The 20,286-nt window shown below is 30.1% G+C and overlaps 4 protein-coding genes across 7 annotated transcripts in view; all 4 read left to right on the top strand.

Annotated features, from left to right (window-relative positions):
- Positions 1–20,286, top strand: part of LOC145183410 (protein NDRG3-like) — a 61,315-nt gene that overhangs the window by 36,359 nt on the left and 4,670 nt on the right. The window lies entirely within an intron of this gene.
- On the top strand, positions 314–1,068 carry LOC149890057 (uncharacterized). Its single transcript, XM_090083988.1, has one exon. The coding sequence runs from the start codon at positions 364–366 to the stop codon at positions 922–924; it is 561 nt and encodes a 186-aa protein (XP_089940114.1). The 5' UTR covers positions 314–363; the 3' UTR covers positions 925–1,068.
- Positions 1,537–3,436, top strand: LOC145182968 (adenosine 3'-phospho 5'-phosphosulfate transporter 1-like). 3 transcript variants are annotated; one of them, XM_090083984.1, is made up of 5 exons: positions 1,537–1,668; positions 1,861–2,020; positions 2,144–2,275; positions 2,395–2,474; positions 2,560–2,917. In XM_090083984.1, the coding sequence occupies exons 1-5, from the start codon at positions 1,600–1,602 to the stop codon at positions 2,644–2,646; spliced, it is 528 nt and encodes a 175-aa protein (XP_089940110.1). In that variant the 5' UTR covers positions 1,537–1,599; the 3' UTR covers positions 2,647–2,917. The 3 variants fall into 3 exon arrangements, with proteins under 3 accessions (XP_089940110.1, XP_079914385.2, XP_089940109.1); XM_080058259.2 differs by having other exon boundaries at positions 2,395–3,436; XM_090083983.1 differs by having other exon boundaries at positions 1,547–1,656; positions 2,395–3,436.
- Positions 16,829–19,913, top strand: LOC145183409 (USP6 N-terminal-like protein). Its single transcript, XM_080058748.2, has one exon. The coding sequence runs from the start codon at positions 18,171–18,173 to the stop codon at positions 19,842–19,844; it is 1,674 nt and encodes a 557-aa protein (XP_079914874.2). The 5' UTR covers positions 16,829–18,170; the 3' UTR covers positions 19,845–19,913.

Raw genomic sequence — 20,286 nt, 5'->3', positions numbered from 1 at the left:
ATATTTTATCAATTTTGTTTTGAAAGAATATTGAATTTAACATAATTTGTTTCATACAGAGTTTAATTTATCATATTTTATATTAATTTATTATATTATTATTACTTATGCGCCCTGTTCATCTATATTAAAATTTTGTTATGTTTTCTTTAACAAAGGAACAAAGTTCTAAGAATGTTATGAAATTTTTGTTACAAATTTATAACAATAATAATATTTGTAACATAATATTTTTGTCAAAGATTTTGCGTTTTTATAAGCTTTTACTAAATGTTATTTGAAAACTTTATTGAAATTAATATTTTTATCATTTATTTTTAAACATTTTAAAATTATTTAACCTTTATACTTTTAGCAATAAAAATGCTGCAGACTATGAAGTTAACAAATAGGACAATTTCACAAAAGAGGTTTCGTCAATTGGTTTATCCTTTTAAAAATACATGCTTTTCAACATTGCTACACTTAAGGTCCACTATCCGTTTAATTGATGAGCTGGGAAAAAGCTCTTTAGTTTCTAAACAAGAAGCAGAAAAGGTTGCTCATGAAAGAAAATTGGAATTAAAGCAAGTTGCTTTTACTTCAGACAAATTGGCACATGCTGTATATAAACTAATAAGTCCTGCACCACAGGTAGTATTCCAGTCACCTTTGCATGGTGGCGTAAAAACTAAAGAACTAACACTATCATGCTTGATTGAAGATCACGATTTAAAGGTCAAATCGAAAAAACTACAAGAGCTTCTTGATAAAGGTTGTCTGGTTATAGTTACTGTCTCGAAGCCTCTTAAAACAACCTTGCTACCAAAAGTTGCTTTTGATAAGTTGATTTCCTTTTTAGAATATTCTGTAGAACTTTCTTCAACAAAAGAAAACGAAAACATGTTCAAAACAACTGTCGCAAAAAAAGAGAAAAAATCTTGAAACATTTTTAACAACAATTTTAAGTTTACAATTAAGAAACTTTCATTAAGAATAAAAAACCTTAAAAGCTTATTTTAAACAAAAACATAATTTTTTCTATTAGCACTCGAACTTCTAGAATGACTTTGAATGACCAAGCTTATTTTAAGTTTAAGTCTACAATTAAGAAACTTTCATTAAGAATAAAAAACCTTAAAACCCTATTTTAAAAAAAAAAACATGATTTTTTTCTATTTGCACTCGAACTTCTAGAATGACTTTTTTTTGAAAACTGTATACTAAACTAAAATAATAGATATGTGAATGCAATCTATTATTTTAAAATATTTTAGTATTTTCTTGATTGTTTCTTTTTCTTACTTTCTATCCAAAGTTTTTGCGACCACTTAAAGTACTTCCCAATTCCCACTTGAAATTTTTTTTTTAGTTTTTATTAAAACAATATGTATTGTGTATTTTTTACACGGTTGTTGATGTTTAACTTCTAATTGTTTGACTTTATTTGAAAACAACAAATTTTTTTTCAACGTTTTTGCGTAAAAGATTTTTTCTACTTTTGCTTTATGCTTTGTAAAAGATTTTAAATTCTTTTAATATTATACAGAGTTTTTATACAGTGTATAAATAAAACTTTTTTTGAATTTTATCTTTTTTTTTTTTAGCTTTTATATTAAAATGAACTGGTTTTTTCTAATGATTCCTTTTATTGCAACTGCACTGGATCAACCCAAGGTCTCTAAAAATGTAATATTGTGTTGGTTTGTACTTTTAAGTCCGAACTTTACAATTATTAGGTTTAGGATTTAAGCTTATCAATCAAAGTTTTTTACTCTAAGTTTTTCTTTCGTTGAAAAATTTTTTAAATTAAGTATATTATAAATAATGAAATATTTAGTTTAAACTTTAAAAGTATCAGTTGTTAAATATGTTTCACAGGATGAATACATGCATCATCTTCCACACAGATTGCATCCGGTTCAAGAAGAAAGGTGGTTTCAGAGCTTTGGTTGGAATATATTGGGTTATTCTCTTATCATACTGCCTTTCGTGTTCTTTATAAAAATGGTTCGAGCTTCAAACTTCTATGAGCGTGATGGTAAAACCTTTGTGTACTTCTTTTGTTCACCAATTTGAAAGCTTTAAAAAAAATTTTTTTATCATTTTTGTCAAATCCTTTTCCTAAATTTCTATTATTTTCTGTTAATTTTCATATTTAAAGGTGAAGGTTTCATGTATGGGATGATCAAATGCTTTGTTTTTGGCTTAAATGGTGATGGCTTGCCTCGAAAAACGTTGCATCTTAAATGTTTAGGAGATAATCTGACACTAAAGCTTCTTGTTTGTGTGTTAGGTATAATAATTGTAGTTTGTAAAATAAGTTGTATTAGTAGTAGGTTGTATTGATAAAAGCAGTTTTGTAAAAGCTATGAGAATATTTTGACTAATAAAGTAATTCGTTATATATGCAAGGTTTACAAGGCTCCTATTTGACGTGGGGAGTTCTTCAAGAGGAAGTTATGACCCAAACCTATGGTGAAGCACCTAATGCCGTGCGTTTTCAAAATTCAGAATTCCTTGTGTTTATGAATAGAATCTTAGCATTGTTTGTTGCAGCTGTTTACATTTTTCTGACAGGTCCGAACTGGAGGGCTCCTTTCTACAAATTTTCGTTCAGCTCCTTATCAAATATTTGCAGTTCATGGTGCCAATACGAAGCGCTAAAGTTTGTTAGTTTTCCTACTCAGGTGCTAGGAAAAACGTGCAAATTAATTCCTGTAATGATTATGGGTAAATTTATTCTCAAAAAAACGTACCATTATTACGAATACGTGGTAGCAATCATGATTTCTATTGGAATGACTTTGTTTTTGCTCTCATCTGCCACGGATAAACACTACTCTGCAGAAACAACTGCATCTGGTCTAATAATTATGGTGGGTTACATTGTTTTTGACAGCTTTACTTCAAACTGGCAATCTCAGCTGTTCACCGAATACGGTGTGTCATCAATGCAGATGATGTTTAATCTCAATGTCTTCTCTGCGGTTCTTAGTGCTGTACCTTTGCTAATCAGCGGTGGTATGAGCTACTCGATCGCTTTCATCAACCAACACTCATCTTTTGGTATTCACATACTCATTATTTCATTTTCATCGGCGCTTGGCCAGCTCTTTTTATTTTACACCATTGCCGAATTTGGACCTGTGGTTTTCACAATTATCATGGTGACGCGACAGATGTTCAGCATTCTGCTTTCTTGTTTTCTCTACGGACATCAATTGACTACTCAGGCTGTTATTGGTGTTTTTTTTGTCTTTCTTGCGCTTTTCTTGCAAACTTATGCGGCCTACAGGATAAAGCAAAAGAAGAACGTCACACTCGAGAAACCTAAAGATGTTGAAACGGCTTAAGGAGAAAAAGTTTTCGCTCGCACACGAAAGAGTAATTTAGTTAGCGACGCGTTTGAAGGTTTTAAAAATATGTAGTTTTAGTTTTATTAATTGATTTGAAACAATGTTATCATTTTTTTAATTATCTGACCCTTTCGATCGTTTGATATTTTAAAATTTTGATGTTAATATGAAATCGGAATACAGTATTTATATTAGTTACAATTTTACAAAAATTAAAATTTCAAATTCCGTATTTTTTTGAGAAATATTTCAGACTTGGGAATTTTTCAAGATTTTTACGAACAGTAAAATTTTTTGTATTATATATATTTATATTTTGTATATCAGCGATAAATTAAACAGTGATGTGAACGTTTAAAAAGTTTTCTAATAATATTTATATATTTACTGTGGATATTTATATATTTACTGTGAATCGATGCAGCCATAATGCTTTTATCAACAATACTGTATTTATTTTAAAATTCCCGAATAATAATCAGCAAAGAATCTAAAATCCGTGTGCTCCATTCATTTTTATTGCACTTTTAAATAAATATTACGTTTTTCTAATTGTATTTTATATTATTATAATTTCTTTTTTTTTTCTTTTTTTCTTTTTTTTTCAATTATAATTATAAATTTAAGTAAATTACATTTGTTATGAAGAAAGTTCTTCCAAACATCGAAATCAGGATGCTAAACTTCCTGTTATTAGCATCCTGAAAAAATCCCTATTGATATTTATACTGAATTTAACACTTATTAGCTGTAGTAAAGGTTTGTTTACATTAAATATGTTTACTACATAGTAGGGTGTCCCAAAAATATGAAGTTTTAAAATATTGATGTCTCACCCCATTAAATATGTCTGTATGGTAACATTAGTTTACCTGCCAAATTTTAGCCCATTTGGACAATGTTTAGAGGTCTCCCAAGGGGTCGAAAGTTTCCGATTTTGGTGTTTGATCGTTCGTTACCAACTTTTGATACAGTGTTATATGATATGATTATAAATGTTTTATGATTTGTTTATACAAATGAAACAAAATATATAATTGTGAAAAAATATATAAATCTGCAATGCCTTTTACTTTTTAATTTCAAAACTTAGGTCAAAAATGATTGAAAAAACAAGATTTTATTGAATTTCAGTTCGCTTGAATATTAATTAGTAAGCATTTATGTACAGTGGCGAGCAAAATAATAGGTGTAAATAATAAATTTCACTTAAATTGACATTTTACAGTATATTTTATAAAGTGACATCTAGGAACTGATTGCTACACAAACTATGCTTATTTTATTATAACAGAGAGCAGTATATTTCCAATTTCTTACAAATTTATGAGGGGAATACCCTATTTATATATTTAACCTACAAATTTGGTGGAGCAAAATAATAGGTGTGTGCTTATTTTAACCTGTTTGCTGTAAGATTAAAAACATTTTATCATTTTTATTTGTTGTTGATATAAAGGTAAGGTCAATATTTATGCAACTTATATAAAATAATAACATTTCATATTTGTATTGAATTAGAATTAGATATAAAATGGGACGAGGAAAACATTGCACAGCGATAGAAAGAAAACTTATTAGAAATTTAAGAAAACAAGGAAAAACTTACAAGGAAATTTCAGTTACGATGGGATGTTCTCAAAATAAAGTTACAAATGCCTTAAAACCAGAAAAATCACGTGAGAATAGAGGAAGACCACGCAAAACGTGTCAGCGTACAGATGATCACATTACAATTATTTCAAAAAAAGACCCATTCAAGTCAGCAACAAAAATTTTAAATGAAATTAATGAAAATATTAGTGTTTAGACAGTTAGAAGAAGGCTTTTAGAAAGTAAGTTGCCAGCTCGAACTCCGAGGAAAGTACCATTACTTGGTAGAAAGAACATTATGAAAAGAAAAATTTTTGCAAAAATTTATATTGCTTGGCGGGGACCAGATATGACCAAAAAATGGCGTAATATTTTGTGGAGTGATGAAACTAAGATTAATTTATTTAATTCTTATGGAAAACAGTATGTAAGAAGACCATCAAAGCAAGAACTTTCACCTCGCTTCACTGCGAAAACAGTGAAACACGGCGGAGGAAATATAATGGTGTGGGGTTGCTTTTCCTGGTACGGTGTGGGGCCACTTTTTTGGATCAAAGATATTATGACCCAATATACATACGTAGACATACTAAATAATGTCATGTTGCCATTTGCCGAAGAAAATATGCCGATAATTTGGCATTTCCAACAGGACTGCGACCCAAAACATACATCCAAAGTTGCGAAAGAGTGGTTTACGACCAATAATGTAAAAGTTTTAGAATGGCCACCTCAGTCACCGGATCTAAATCCTATTGAAAATTTATGGAGCCAGTTAAAACTTAAAATTTCAGGACAAAATCCAAAAAATAGAAATGAACTGTGGATGATGCTCCAGGAGGCTTGGTACAGCATTCCTGTAGAAGTTTGCAGAAAACTAGTGGATTCAATGCCGTCAAGATGCACGGAAGTATTAAAAAATAAAGGGTATGCAACAAAATATTAATAATTTGCAACCCTATTGACCTCCATCTTCATTTTTTATTTTACACCTATTATTTTGCTCGGTGTGGAATTTATTTTTTTTAAATTAAAATATATTATATATATTTAATAACTTAATATTTATTAATTTCTGTTTATTTATGTAATAAAATAAAAGTTCTAATAAAAATTCAAATTTTTATTTTATTTGTTTCAAAGATATTCTCGTATTTGTTAGTTTTTTGGTTCGCACCTATTATTTTGCTCGCCACTGTAGATTATGCAAATAATTCAAATTTTAGCTAGCTGTTCACGATTATATTCTGCAAAGTTTTTCCTATGCTGTTCAACTACTTGAAGCAAAAATTGTTTCTGCTCTTCGTCTTTGGTGATGGTTTCATTGAAATGTTGTACCAACGCTACTCCCCGTTCTGCAGAGTCATTCATGTAAACCAGATTCCTTACAAACACTGCTGCAACTTGGAAAGAAGGAGTATCTGACCAGTTTTCAACAGGTACATCAAGAAAACTGGCATCAATATTGGATGTTTCAAAAAAATGTTTTAGACGCACGCAAATTGTCAAAACTTTGTGGTAGTTTTTCATCAGATGTGGGCCTCGATCTGCTTGTATTGTGCGGACAAGATCAGTCTTTTCTTTGTCGGACAGGAGAGATGAAAAAAGAACAAGAGTTGCCAATTCTGGACTCATGTACCAAGAATGACGCAGCATCATTTTTAATCCAGTCGAACCAAGAACTGCATCGCCGTAGTCATGCAAACGCTGTATCAACAAAATATCATTCACAGGTGCATCAGCAGTGAGCCTGCATGAAAACCATGACTGAAGATAAACTTGAATGATAAACCGATTCAAACGTTGAATACCTTGTAATTCTCGAGCTGTTAAGTTAAAAATGGATTTAGGGTGAATAATAGTTCAATTTTTAATGCGTAGATGGCTTTTGCCATCCATCGTGCCCTGTGCAGAGCACCAAGTTTGCGAATGGCTACATCAACCTGCAGCCCAACCATTTGTGCAGCAAGAAGTAGAAACTCTAAATAGTCATCTCGTGAATGTCTGACCTCAAGTTGACATTTGATGAATGCTTTAATTGCATCTGAAACAATTATCAAAGGGGTTGATCTGGCCTCTGGTGTGTGATTCATTTCTGTCCATTTTTCACAAAACCTTTTGAAAAATAAAATTTCTGGTCCAGTGGATGGTCCAAGACAAACATTGAGTACATCGGCAAGCAGCACTTCAAACATATGATGACGGCAAGCCATCCATAATAAATTACGTCCCATGGCTTTTTCTAGAAGAGTGCAAGCTCCATTGAGTTTTCCAGTATTGGAAGCTGTCGTGTCAAAGCACATGCCAATAACCATTGATTCACACTTCCAAGTTTTTATATGTTCATGAACTGCATCAGCAGCTGCTCGTCCTGATCCAGATGCTAACTTTGGAACTCCAAGAAGTTTTGTAGTGCCATCGACAAGTGATGAGAGCAGGACAGGTAACTGATCTACGTTGACCACACCAGTAACATCGGTCTAAAGTTTCCCATCCCAATGAACAATGGATTTTGAGGGAACATAATTTTCTTTTATAAGAGCTGCAGCTTGTTGACGACGGTGCTGACGATGTCTATGCATTGTACTCTTTGAAAATATTGTCTCTGATATCGGAACACCAGCTTCGTTGAAGGCCGATGCAAGAATCATAGTTGACTTTCTAATGCTGGTATTTGTCCTATCCAGCACAGCTTCAACTTTGGGAGATATAATGTCTCTGCGATGTCTGCGTTGTGTTGTAGAATTTGTTTTACTTGAGGATGCTGATTGTACAAGAAATTCTTCATCAGATTTATCATCTTCATTAGAATCATGGCAAACGGATGATGTTGTTGAATGTGTTGCACTGTCCAGTTGTTGGTCTGCAGCTGACTCTGCTGTTGATGATGAACCCACTCCGTCCACGGTAAACAGTTTTTTAAACAGCATCTTTTGCTGCATTATCGACATCCCTGATAAATTGTTTTTGACGTTTAGCAACTCGTTTTTCTTTAACCATAAGTTTTTTGTCCACAGACCCAATCGATCTCATTCTTGATTGTTGTTGTAATTTCAAAAACTGTCTGTCTTCATCAGTTTTTATCAACTGTTCATAGCTGATGTCAAAAAGTTGACTCAGCTTGTTTGTGTATTCTTTTTGGTTCATTTGATCAGTAGAGTTATTTCTCTTACAATGCTTCATTAAACGAACTTGGTCAGCATACAGATCTTTAATTTCCTGTATTATGTGATGTTTTTGTCGTACAGGCAGTCTTGATTTTACCCAAAATGGGAGCAGTTGCTCGTGTACTTGTTGTGCAGCTTTATTAATGTTTAGCTTCTGTACACGGTGATAGAATACAAAATTTTTCATGACATCTTGGCCTGAAGGGAGGCGAGCACCTGAGATGGTTTCTTTTGGAAAGCCGATAAGCCAAATGTTGTTATTGTTTCTGGTTCTGTAGATTTAGCCATACCCTAAAAAAATAATACAAGTACCAATGACAGTATAAGTGTTATTAAGTATAAGTAGTTTAATATTGTATTTAAATATTTTAATATATTTTAGAAATATTTGGAGAATACAATTAAAAAATGATTACATAATTGTTATATTATTAGTACAATAATTAACAAACTTACAAATTGTTGCTGTATTTCTTGTTTTTTTCACCAATTTATATACAATAAAACATGAGCAAATTGTGTTTACTAAAAATAAAAGAAAACAAAATGGCCACTTGGTCATGTGACAATAGCACTGCAGCAAATAATAATAAGTAAAAGTAAAATTTGTTTCTAAACTTTTGTTTAAAATAGCGAGTTGACTGGTCAAAAATATACATTTTTTGTATTCTCTAATAAAGATTATCATTCTATAGGTAAATGTTAATAATATTTTAAACTCTAATTAATGTCAGCAGTGAGATAATTAAACTGGTTTGCATTTCTAGCTTTATTTCACTCATTTTGTGCATATTGTTTAAGATTATTGATATGGATTTTGAATTAACTCGATAGTAAAAGTTTAAAAGCCTTTGGGGGACCTCTCAAACTTGTTCAAATGAGCTGTAACTTCACCAATTTAATTATTGTACCCAAGAGACACTTTTCAGAGGGTGAGACATCAACTATTTAAAAAAAAAAAATTTCCGTGCATTTCTGGGACACCCTAATATGTATATATATATATATATATATATATATATATATATATATATATATATATATATATATATATATATATATATATATATATATATATATATATATATATATATATATATATATATATATATATATATATATATATATGCAAAACGAGAAGTTTACTTACTAAAGAGTTACTAAAATACAAGTGGTGTACTAAAGTTTGGCAATGAAGTTTTTTTAGTTTTAAGTTTTTTTCTCTCAGCCCAAATCCACTAAAACTTCCTATTTTAAAAAAAAACAACCTATTTTAAAGTTATTTCAAAAAGTTTTATAAAAGATAAAAATTTACTCGTGAAAAAATTTGGCAATGATTTCTAATAATTATTTGTTTGCTCTTTTGTAAAAGATCTCTGAATCAAACCTTTTCACTTCTTGGTTTTCTTTAAGAACAGTAAAAGACGCCACACAGCAAAAAAAAACTTAAATTTTAGACAATTAACTAAAGAATTAAGATATATCATACCTTAGACATAAGGATGATGGAGATGATATAATTTTTACCAGGAATTCAATGTTTTAATTACAAATACTTCCGAGAATCTTTAGAAATTGTAGTCGATGTCTGGCCTGTTGAGTCATTACTTTATATTATTTTAATCGTCTTACTTTGTCCTACTTGCGCAGAATCTTCATGTTTTTGGAGTTTTTAAAGCATAAATCTTGCTTATGAGTAACTCGTGATACATTTTAGAAATGTCTAATTTTTTACGTAAAATAATCGAATTTACCAAAATCGTAAATCTACCTTTCATATTTCTATATCAATCAAATATATAGAGTCCTGCCTATTTCATTCCAGTAACGATCTTAAGAACTGGGAACAAGTATGTCTTGTGAAGATGCTTCATTCTTGATCAAAAAAGAGGGTTTAAGGAACTGCGAGATCAGGGGTAAGCACTCACCAAACTTTCCTAACTCTTGCGCCGCTCAAATATTCGGTATTCACCAATATTTCGCAGCATGGGCGTGTGTTGCGCAACCCTAACTCTACGGAAACTAGAGAAACACGGTAAAAAATTAAAAAAAACCCATCGATGTCATATGGAGCTTCTTGATTAAAGCATTTTCTAATAATTCTCCTTAGAGAAGGACTTTTTATTACAAAAAAATATTTATCTTATAAATAATTTTGCGATAATTATAATGATGACGAAGATTCGTCATTTGATGGGAAATATTTCAAACTAGCTACAAATAGAATTAAACGTTATAATTAATACGAAAAACGATCACATCTATGATTAACACTAAAAACGATGAAAAATATATTAAGGATATAATAGAACGATTTTACAAATTTACAAATAATAAAAGTATGAAGTAATATGTGTTTAGAAATCGGTATTTAGGATGAATAGCGACAAAAAAGAAAAATAGCAAATAAACAACTTTAAAAATTTAAAAAAACTCAAATTGATTTAAGTGAGTTTATATATTTCTTGAAATGTAAATATCGCTAAAAGTTTTTATCTTTCATAAAAATGCAAGAAACGGTCAAAATATTGTAAACTTAAGCATTTTTTTTTTACCTACAATAACACTTGATTTTCCAGTTGTAGTAAGGTTTAAGCTTTGAAACTTGGCAGTTATGTGTTAACACATGAAATAAATAGAATAGAAATAAAAAATCCATGAAAAACAATCACATTTAGCTTTTGAGATATTGTTATTTTTTTTGCATTTTTTCAAAGGGTAAGAGCAATGGAAAAAACAATCAAATGAAAGTTCAAACGTTTATTTCCTTTATCTGGAAATAACTCTAAGTATAATAACTCCTGAAAATTCGAAATAAAACGGTTGAACCGACTTTACGGAGATCATGTTGCAGGTCATTTACAGAGATCATGTTGCAGGTCAAGAAAAGCATCAAAGTTCTGAAAAAAAACAAGAAAACAAAAATATATTTTAAATTTTGATGAAGTTGTTTTTCGTTATCAATCCAACATTTTTTTATGGCTTTTTTTTTTTTTTTTTATTTTTTTTATTTCTAGCATTTTCTTTTTTTAATAAGTTTTTTAAACAGAAATCCTTTTAATGTTGTGCCAATGAATTGTTTAAACAGGTCTTTTTGATGATATCCAAATAAATTTTTAAAGTCAGACTTCATACTAAAGACATGAAAATACTTTCCCTATTTGAACATGTTAAATATTTCACAGTGATATCTTCAAAAATTTCAAAGTTAAAAAGAATGTAGTAACTGTTTGCAGCGTCTGTATGTATAATGGCTAAACTGAGCTTCTTAAAACTATTGAAAGGTGATGAGTAGTTCGTAGTGTCTGACTCTTGTTTTTACCACTATTTTTTTTTAAAAGCCAGTAATCATTTTTCTTTTTGTTCATTATTTTTTTATTTCTCAACCCTATTAAATATATAACCAAAAATATAATCCGTAGTTAAAACCCAAACAAAGCTTCTTATACATATTGTTAAACAATGAATAATTCGGTAAACAAACGCCAGAACTAAAAAGAATCAATTGCAAACCAAGCTGGCATAATAAACCTTAAAGTAACTAAAATATGAATGTTTGTTGATCAAAGGATGCATTATTAGGTCATATGACTTAACAAGGTTGTTGCTTGGGTCGTTGCTAATGATGCTTTTTTACACTATCTTGCAAACAATCCAAAATATGCAAATTTTTAAATTGAACTAAATAAAAGTTTACGATTGTTAAAATCAATCCATTCAAGCATTATATATCCTAAATATCAAAAATTTGATTTTTGTTAAAAAATCAAATATTTGATACCAAATGCTTGAGGACATATAATGCTTGAATGATTTTTTTTGTTGTGGACCTTAAATCTTGTGACATCAATTTTTATTTTGTGGTTTTTTCTGATTACATTTGTCAATTTGAATTTTAATAAACTTAATCTGATTCTATAATCACAATATTATTTATTGATTTTCGTCTTTTATTTTTTTCATAAAGGGCTTTTAGCCGGTATTGTATGTCTAGACATTAAGTTACCGCCGCTAGTAATTTCGCCAAACAAATTGATTTTACTAAGATGGAAGGTAGCAAACATCTTTTTTTGGAGCCATCGATAAGTCGGAGCAGCTGCATTAATCCTGAATCAAGTAAACTTTTAGAAATTTAAGTTTTTTAAATAACTTTTTGAATTCCTAACTTTAATCTTTTTATAAATAGAATTTCAAAGACTATTGAAAAAGATGTCACTGCAGATATTATTTTCGTGTGTTCAGTGCCTTATATAGCCATTTGAAATGATAGATATCATCAGGTTTTTATAAACTGCAGTTAAAAATATTAGAAGATCGTTTATGTAATGAAAGTTAGGTTAAAGTGTAATTATTGCGAGATTTTTCGCACCTTTTTTTTTTTATTGAAAAAAACGGTGCTTAGAGTGCTTTTTAAAAGCTTTTTCTCTATGTTGTAAATAATAAAAATGCGTGTTGAAAACTATATTAATGTTTACCATATTATCCTGTAACACTTTGAGGAAGGTTGGAAGGTGGCTGACTCATTTCCCTATCTCAACGATCTTTTTGGCAAGGGAATATTCAGTGAAAGTTAAGTTGAAAGATGGTTCAAGAGGTTCATAACGGGTGACAAAAAACTTGCAGATAAAGAAGGATAAGACGACCATTGCGTTTCAACAACAAGACCCTTCTAAAGGTCGTGGGCCCTTCTAAAGGCCGTGGAAGGATACGAAAGCCTAAAATACTAATGTTAGCCCACGACTTTAATGTCAACCAATCCACAATTTTTCATCGTCTCAAAAAGAAATGAAAATTTGGCGGATGGGTTCCCCACAAACTCTCCAACAACTTCAAAGGTGAGCGTTTCCATAATTTCACCGTTTTGTTCCAATGAAATGAGCAATCTTCGTTTCTGAAGAATCTCGTAACAGATGATGAATTATGGCAACTCTTCAAAAACGTAAAAAAAAGGAAGAATGTTTGCATGTCGTCGGGTATACTAAAAAATTTCCTCAGTAAGAAGGCTATGTTGATGTCCACTGTAAGAAGGCTAAATGAATCATCCACTGGGAAATCATCTAAAACGGCATTTGTTATTGGTGGAATGACGATGATAAGCGTCAACAATGACCAATTACGGCCAAAAATACCAAGCGGAAGTTCAACATTAACAGTGACATTTACCAGGCTCAGCTTGACCGCTTTCACGCTGTAATCGAGGCGAAACGACCACAAAAAAAGAACCATATTGTCTTCCACCACAATAATGCTCGTCCTCATGTTAAAACTGGAATTGATCACCAATAAAGGATGGGAACTGCTCCCTCATCCGTCATATTTACCGACCAAACAAGCTGTCACGTCAGTCGCTTATTGAAAAACTGGCAAATGAACAAAATTTACGACGATTTGGATGGCACAATAACCGATGTCAAGCGTGGACTGCACCCAATAACCATGATTTCTTTGTCCATAAAATCGATCATCTACCAAGCAAATAGAAAATAGTTCTTGAAGTTAGTGGTGACTATGCTACAGAATAATCGTAAAACTATGTATTTGTTAAATATTTTTATCATTTTTGTTGAATAAAGTTTGTTGAAAAAATGAGGCTGTGATAATTCTTAAACCCAATACAAGTGTTTTTTTGCCGATTCCTTCTGCATAGTACAATTGTAAAGTTACTAAAACATATTTCACGTCTTTAACAGTTTCAAGGTAACGCGTATTTCTTTTAATTAACCGGTAGGAAGAATCATCATTGCGCAAGTTTCTGTAAATGGGAATCCCCTTGATAAATAAACAGATTGGAAGAGTTTTCACTGCGCAAGTTTCTTTAAATGGGAATACCCTTTCATAAACTAGGTTTTTAAACAAAATGTTTGAAAATACAGAAGTTAATATTTAAAAAATCATTTGAGTCTTATCTACCGAAATTCGACAATTTAATTCTAAATTTGCGTTTAGGTGTTTGGCCGACGACTTTTTACCGTCAATATGGTCTTTGCATACACCCCTTAAAAAAGCAACTATATATATATATATATATATATATATATATATATATATATATATATATATATATATACAGGTTCGAAGCATTTTTGAAACATTTACTAAATGACAAACTTAAGCTCTTTAAAACATCATTGAAAATATATATTTTTTTAAATGAAAGAGTGTTTAAAAATAATTCAAATGTAAAGTGTGTGAACGTAAATGAACACGAGCGTAAATGCGTATTTAGAAATGAGTCAAATTTAACGGAAATTGCGTGAACGTAAAATGAATATTTCGTTATCGAAGAATTCCTGCATAAGTGATAGGGGGAGGAAAAATTTTTATGCTTCTTGGCTCTATTGCTTGTGTAGGAGGTTATATATAATTAATTAACTACCATTAATTCAGGATAGTTAAAATAAAAGACATAAAACACTTCATACAAATTATTATTCTGAGTTAATAATTGTTAGAATTAATTGACAAAACTGTCACTTAGATTTAATCTCCCTTAGATTTAATCGCTTCCTTTGATGCCGGACACCATTTTTGTGATACTTTTACTTTAAAGAAATCGTTTGAAAACTGAAATGGTGCTTAAATTTAAAAAGCTGTGTTTATTTTCACTCGTGCATTCCAGAGTGTCAACAATTAAACAATGGGTATGATAATTATGCATGAAACAATAAGATGATTTAAACTTTAGCTTAAAATAGGTTTAACTGGTCATTAAACAACAATAAAGCGGATATAACACCCAGTGTTTACGTTGATGCTTTTAGACATCATTCTTGCTCATAGACAGCATTGCTTTTTCATTGTACTGGTGTACCAAAATAGTTTTGCTTGCAATAAAATACCACTAATCGAAAATAAATTTATTTTCATACGAATTTATCAAGTTTTTTTTTCTAAAGTATTTCGCAGGTATAAAATAAAAACTAGAAATGCAAATACTGTATCAGAGGATGCCTCTAGAGAAACGATCATTTAGTAATTTGAAAAAAAATCTCTCTGTGCGTGAGGATGACGCTAAATAAGTAAATTTTTTGGCTTTTTTAAAATTAGATTTTTATTTAGAGGAAAGGAGGTTAAATTAGAGATCGCGGTGCCTCTCAGTACAAAAAAATATTTTGTGCTGAGAGGCACCGCAATCTCTAATTCGGCCCTTGCTTCGTCGTGTGTTAGATATCTAACAAAAATTGTAAAAAAATTACATTTTTTAACTTTTTTTAAAAAAAATCGTTGGAGGGTGGTTTTTATGAGAATATATTAAATTTTAGTTTTTTTAACAATTGTATGTTCAGAGCATTTTAGAAAATATATATCGTTTTTAGGTAAACCAAACATTTCTCTATTCTGTTTTTAATACAAAGTTTCTTTGAGGCTTGTAGATAAGTTCTAGAATTTGTGTTGTTTTTATAGAAGTAACACACCGATGTGTACACAATTTAAACCGCCCTACAAATAGTATCGGCAATCAAATTGAGAAAACAGACCTTTTCAACAATACTCTGAAAGCAATGTTGTTTTAATAAGATATTTGATTGGTGAAATCAAATTATAGCATACCATGTTTTGTTTATAAGCAATTATAAGTAATACTGCCCCTTGTCAACACCCTTAACTTACACCTCGTTTCTTCGTTTGCCTGTCAGACATGCATGAAAACAGCCGCCCTCTTGGAAAATTTAAAAACGAATCAGTGAACGATTTCAATAAAAGACTTTTAGAAAAATCCCAATGAAAACCCAACGTTTTTTTGTAAGGCTGGGAGAAAACAATGTGAATTGCAGTTAAGTAGAAATTTTTCCGTTACTTTTCAGATTACGTCATGACTAGATTTATATCATCTAAAGATTTACTTTTTTCGCATAAAAAAAGTCTTTCAGCTTAAAATCAAACTCGAGATTTTTTTTTCAATTATCAGTTTTATGAAAGCTAATAATAACTATTACGCATATCATCTAACAACAAGGTTTCTTTTCTTTTGCGCCAACCATTGAACATTCCTAATCAATAGTTTTAAATAATCGTGTTTTTGTTACAAGTTCATGAGATTGCATTGAGTTTTTTTTCGGATTCAATTATTCCCATACCTATAATAAGTTCTACTGAATAGGAATACGCAAAAGGAAATTTTCTTCTCGATTTTATAACTTGTATTGTACATTCTTTTAGCTTCATCTACAATCTAATATATAATGTTGACACTTCCTTTGATTACATTCGATTTTGATGTTTCGTTTGATTAGATTCGATTACAATGTTTAACGTTAAAGTAATTTTGATTTGCATATCAGTTTGAATAAATAACTTCACGCTTAAAAAACGTTGAAAAACTTTGAAACCAAAGTTTATTTTAATTCAAGTTGATTTTAAGTAACCAAAAAAGCGCGCCTCGTCTGTTTTTTATGTTTCCGTAATAGTTTTTTTATGTATTTGGAGGTTAAATAATCAAATCTCTTGACAAATATTGAGATTCATGTTATTCAGTTCACCATCACTGGTAACACATTAAATATGTATCAGGCTGTATTTTTACCTTGTTGCTTGTCATTTTCTTATCACATAACCGTAAGCTAATGAATTAGATAAGCTTGTTCAGCTTAAAACTGAAATTCAGCTTAAATTTGAGATAACATAAACTAAATAAAATTCAGTTTTTAAAAAAATAGGCAGGGAACCAAGGTTCGCTCGCGAACTCGGTGTGTAATAATTTCTATTACCACTTTGAATACATATGACGTCTTTGCTATCAAAAGATGGTCGCATGTTTGCTGGGCCGCAATAAACTCCTGCTCTGGGAAAAGTTCTTATTTCAGGTTTCTTGTTTTAGCAACTGAAGCAATTATAAACATCATTTCTTTAAATATTTGTAATATTATCATTTGCATCATTATAATCGTTAATATTGCTGTTGATATTTTATTGTTATTAAAGTTATTATTTTCTTATTGTTATTATTGTTGTTTTTATTATTCATATATTTACTTTAACAAATTTCATACCAAGTTTGTTAAAAGCAAAGTTTTGTGCTATTTTTAAACGACGTATTTTATTAAAAATGATAAATATAACTAATGTGTTATGGTATGTTATGGTAGGGCTAAAATTATAGATTATTAATATCTATGTATATATCCAAATTGACTAAAATTATGTATTTTTTTTTTTAAATTTCTATAGTTTTTTTTATTTTTTATTTTTTTGCTTTATCAAATTTTATTTTGTTTAAAAAGGCCTTATTAGCTCAGAACTCTGTTATTGATGTATTTTTCTATGATAAACTAGACGTTCTCTACTTTTTAAGACATTTTGTTCCTAAACTTACACATGTTTTACTTTTTATATATATTATTTACTTAACTTGTTAATGCTTGAAAACAATTTTTTTCAAACCATATGATTCCTAAAATTATCTTCTATTTTAATAAATTGTTAGTGTACATATTCTATTTTGAAAAATATATGCTTATATTAATTTATATGTGCTAGAATACATATGAATACAAGTATTCTTGATTTATTTTTTATTTAAGAATCAAGTTAAATTTATAATTGTTATTTAACAAACTTTTAAGAGTAAATGAAAAAAATGAAAAGATCTTCATGGTTTTATAATTTTAGGTGTTTTAAGTAGAATAAAGTAAAATTTGCTTTAAAAATACTCTTTTAAGAATTATACCAGTATGTAACTTAAGAGTTCCAAAAATTTGTTTTAAAAAAAAAGTGTACACCTTTAATTTATAAGTGTTTCAAAAAAATTTTTAAAGTTTTCTTTTTGTTGTGTTTGAATTGATTTAAATTTACATCAATTAATTATTAGCAAATAATCGTGCTTTAGTTCATAAATGTTAATACTTTCAAGAAGTGATTTAGTAGCCAACTAATAAAACTAGTAATCTGGGCATAAGGTTATATTTTATTTTGCACTTGTAACTCAAAAAACTTTTATCATGTATTTACCTAAAATACTTTGCTAGTATAATACATTTATATTTTGCTTAATTTTTTTTAGATTCTTAGCACTAAAAGTAATGAAGTATTTTAGTTTTTCACAAAATGATCATAAAATTAAACACTCCAAATAATGAGTGAATTTACTGATGATGAAGATGGTGCAAAAGTCAGAGCAGCTATAGTAGAACGATACCGAAGAGGTCCTCAAGGTCCAATTGATCCCTGGGAAGATGCCAGCTTTATTGTTTACCAAGTAATGGATCATTATGGTTTTCTCCATAAAAATCCATTGCCACCTGGTCGTGATGCCAGAATGGAGGAGATTGACCTAGAACGATCAGGCAAATGGATAAAGATGTTTGCTAATTGGAAGAATTATTTCAATGTAGATAAACCTACAGAAAAACTGAGGCGTAGAGTTTATAAAGGCATTCCACCTCGTGTTCGTGGGGAGGCTTGGAAAAAAATGTTGAACTTACAGAATGTTGCAAAGAAAGGTGTTTATGATAAGTTTAAAAAAATTGCACTTGAGAATAGTCCTGATATACGCCAAATTGATTTAGATGTAAACCGAACTTACCGAGATCATATAATGTTTCGTGACCGATTTGGAGTTAAACAGCAAGCATTGTTTTATGTTTTAGCTGCATATTCTATCTATAATACAGATGTTGGTTATTGTCAAGGGATGAGTGGTATTGTAGCCTTGTTGCTTATGTACATGGATGAGGAAGCTGCATTTTGGGCATTGTCTGAGTTGTTAAATGATCGTAAACACAGTATGCATGGATTATTTGTACCTGGTTTCCCAAAGCTTATACGTTTTCAAAATCATCATGATAAGGTTGTTAAGAAACTCCTTCCAAAAGTTGGGAAACACTTGGAAGAAGAAGGTGTTAGTACAAACTTATATACTCTAAAGTGGTTTATGCAGTGTTTTTTAGATAGATTGCCATTTTCTTTAGTTCTAAGAGTCTATGATATTTATATGATTGATGGTGATCGTGTTCTTACTGCTATGGCATATCACATTCTAAAGATATTTAAAAAAAGAATTTTGAAAATGGACTTAGAGAGGATTGCACCTTTTTTACAAGAAGAAATTCCAAATTCAAACTTAAATGATGATTTAGTTCTAGAAGAGTTACAGGAATCAATGAATGAGTTAAAAAAAGCTAAATTAGATGTCTGCCCTCCACCATCTAGCGGTGAATTTCCTACTAAAGCTCTTGGTACACTTCCTGATAGAAATTCTTTTATAACAGCGTCTAAACGAGCACGAAGTTCTGGTGACCGTAAAAGTATTATTGAAATTCCGATTGGGCGTCCACCATCACCTGTAGTGTCATCAAATAATACTGGTTCTTATGCTGAGAGTCAGGCTTTTAAGCAAGAGAATCCTAGTCAAAAATCATCTAGTTACACAGACAGTGCAGAAAGGAAAAAATCAAAGGAAAACACTACCATCAATAAAGAGAAAAAAGTTAAAGAAAATGGATCTATTTCCAATAACCCAAAACATCTTCAAAGAGATACCAGTTTGCAGAGTAGGTCAACAACTGTGCATTCATCTGAAAATGGACAGAATAGTCAGTTTAAGTCTTATGATGAAGAGATTTATCGTAAGTTTCCCCAGCATTTTGAGGATAGGAAAAATGAAAATGGCCATGCTAAAAGAATAACTCCTATTCCACTTCCAGACTATTCTGATGAGTCTGACTATGATAATGATGCTGCATACACTAAAAAAGTGACTGGTCTTTCACCTGTCAGTGCTAGTTATGCAACTCAAACACGTTTGTAATCTTTAAGAATTATGTTAAATTAGTGTAATCTTATGTAAACTACAAAATTAAGAGATAAATATTATCTACTCTGTTAATTATTTTGCAAAGTCCAATTCCAAACTTTTATTTTTGTTTTCTAAACCTTTTTTTTTCTATATATTTTCGTAAAGCTTAAACAAATAGCTGATTTAGGTTTTATTAGAACAAAATTTTTTTTTATGTTATAATTTCTTTGAATGATAAAGCAGAGTCTTTGTATATTGTCTTGAATATCATTCAAAATAGTGGTTAAAGGTGTTTTAGTTTTTAATATCTATATATATATATTATATTTTTAAGGTTTTTCTCTATAAAAACAGTGAAGCTTTTTAAAAGACTTGTCAGTTTCTTTGAAAACCTGCAATGTTTACCTCTATGAGAGTTTTACGTGAAAAAACTTCCCTTTGTAAATAGCAAAAA

Source organism: Hydra viridissima, unplaced genomic scaffold (genome assembly GCF_058129835.1).
Source record: "Hydra viridissima isolate aposymbiotic clone 2 unplaced genomic scaffold, HvirCarnegie_v1 scaffold_4, whole genome shotgun sequence".
Lineage (NCBI taxonomy): Eukaryota > Metazoa > Cnidaria > Hydrozoa > Anthoathecata > Hydridae > Hydra > Hydra viridissima.
The sequence above is the reverse complement of the archived record's forward strand: the minus strand, read 5'-3'. Positions and strand labels throughout refer to the sequence as shown.

Excerpts from the sequence above, each read along its gene's own strand:
- LOC149890057 (XM_090083988.1), top strand. The coding sequence starts at position 364 with ATGCTGCAGACTATGAAGTTAACAAATAGGACAATTTCACAAAAGAGG.
- LOC145182968 (XM_080058259.2), top strand. The coding sequence starts at position 1,600 with ATGAACTGGTTTTTTCTAATGATTCCTTTTATTGCAACTGCACTGGAT. Across the intron at positions 2,021-2,143 it reads AAACTTCTATGAGCGTGATG|GTGAAGGTTTCATGTATGGG; the intron begins GTAAAACCTTTG and ends TCATATTTAAAG. Across the intron at positions 2,276-2,394 it reads GCTTCTTGTTTGTGTGTTAG|GTTTACAAGGCTCCTATTTG; the intron begins GTATAATAATTG and ends TATATATGCAAG.
- LOC145183409 (XM_080058748.2), top strand. The coding sequence starts at position 18,171 with ATGAGTGAATTTACTGATGATGAAGATGGTGCAAAAGTCAGAGCAGCT.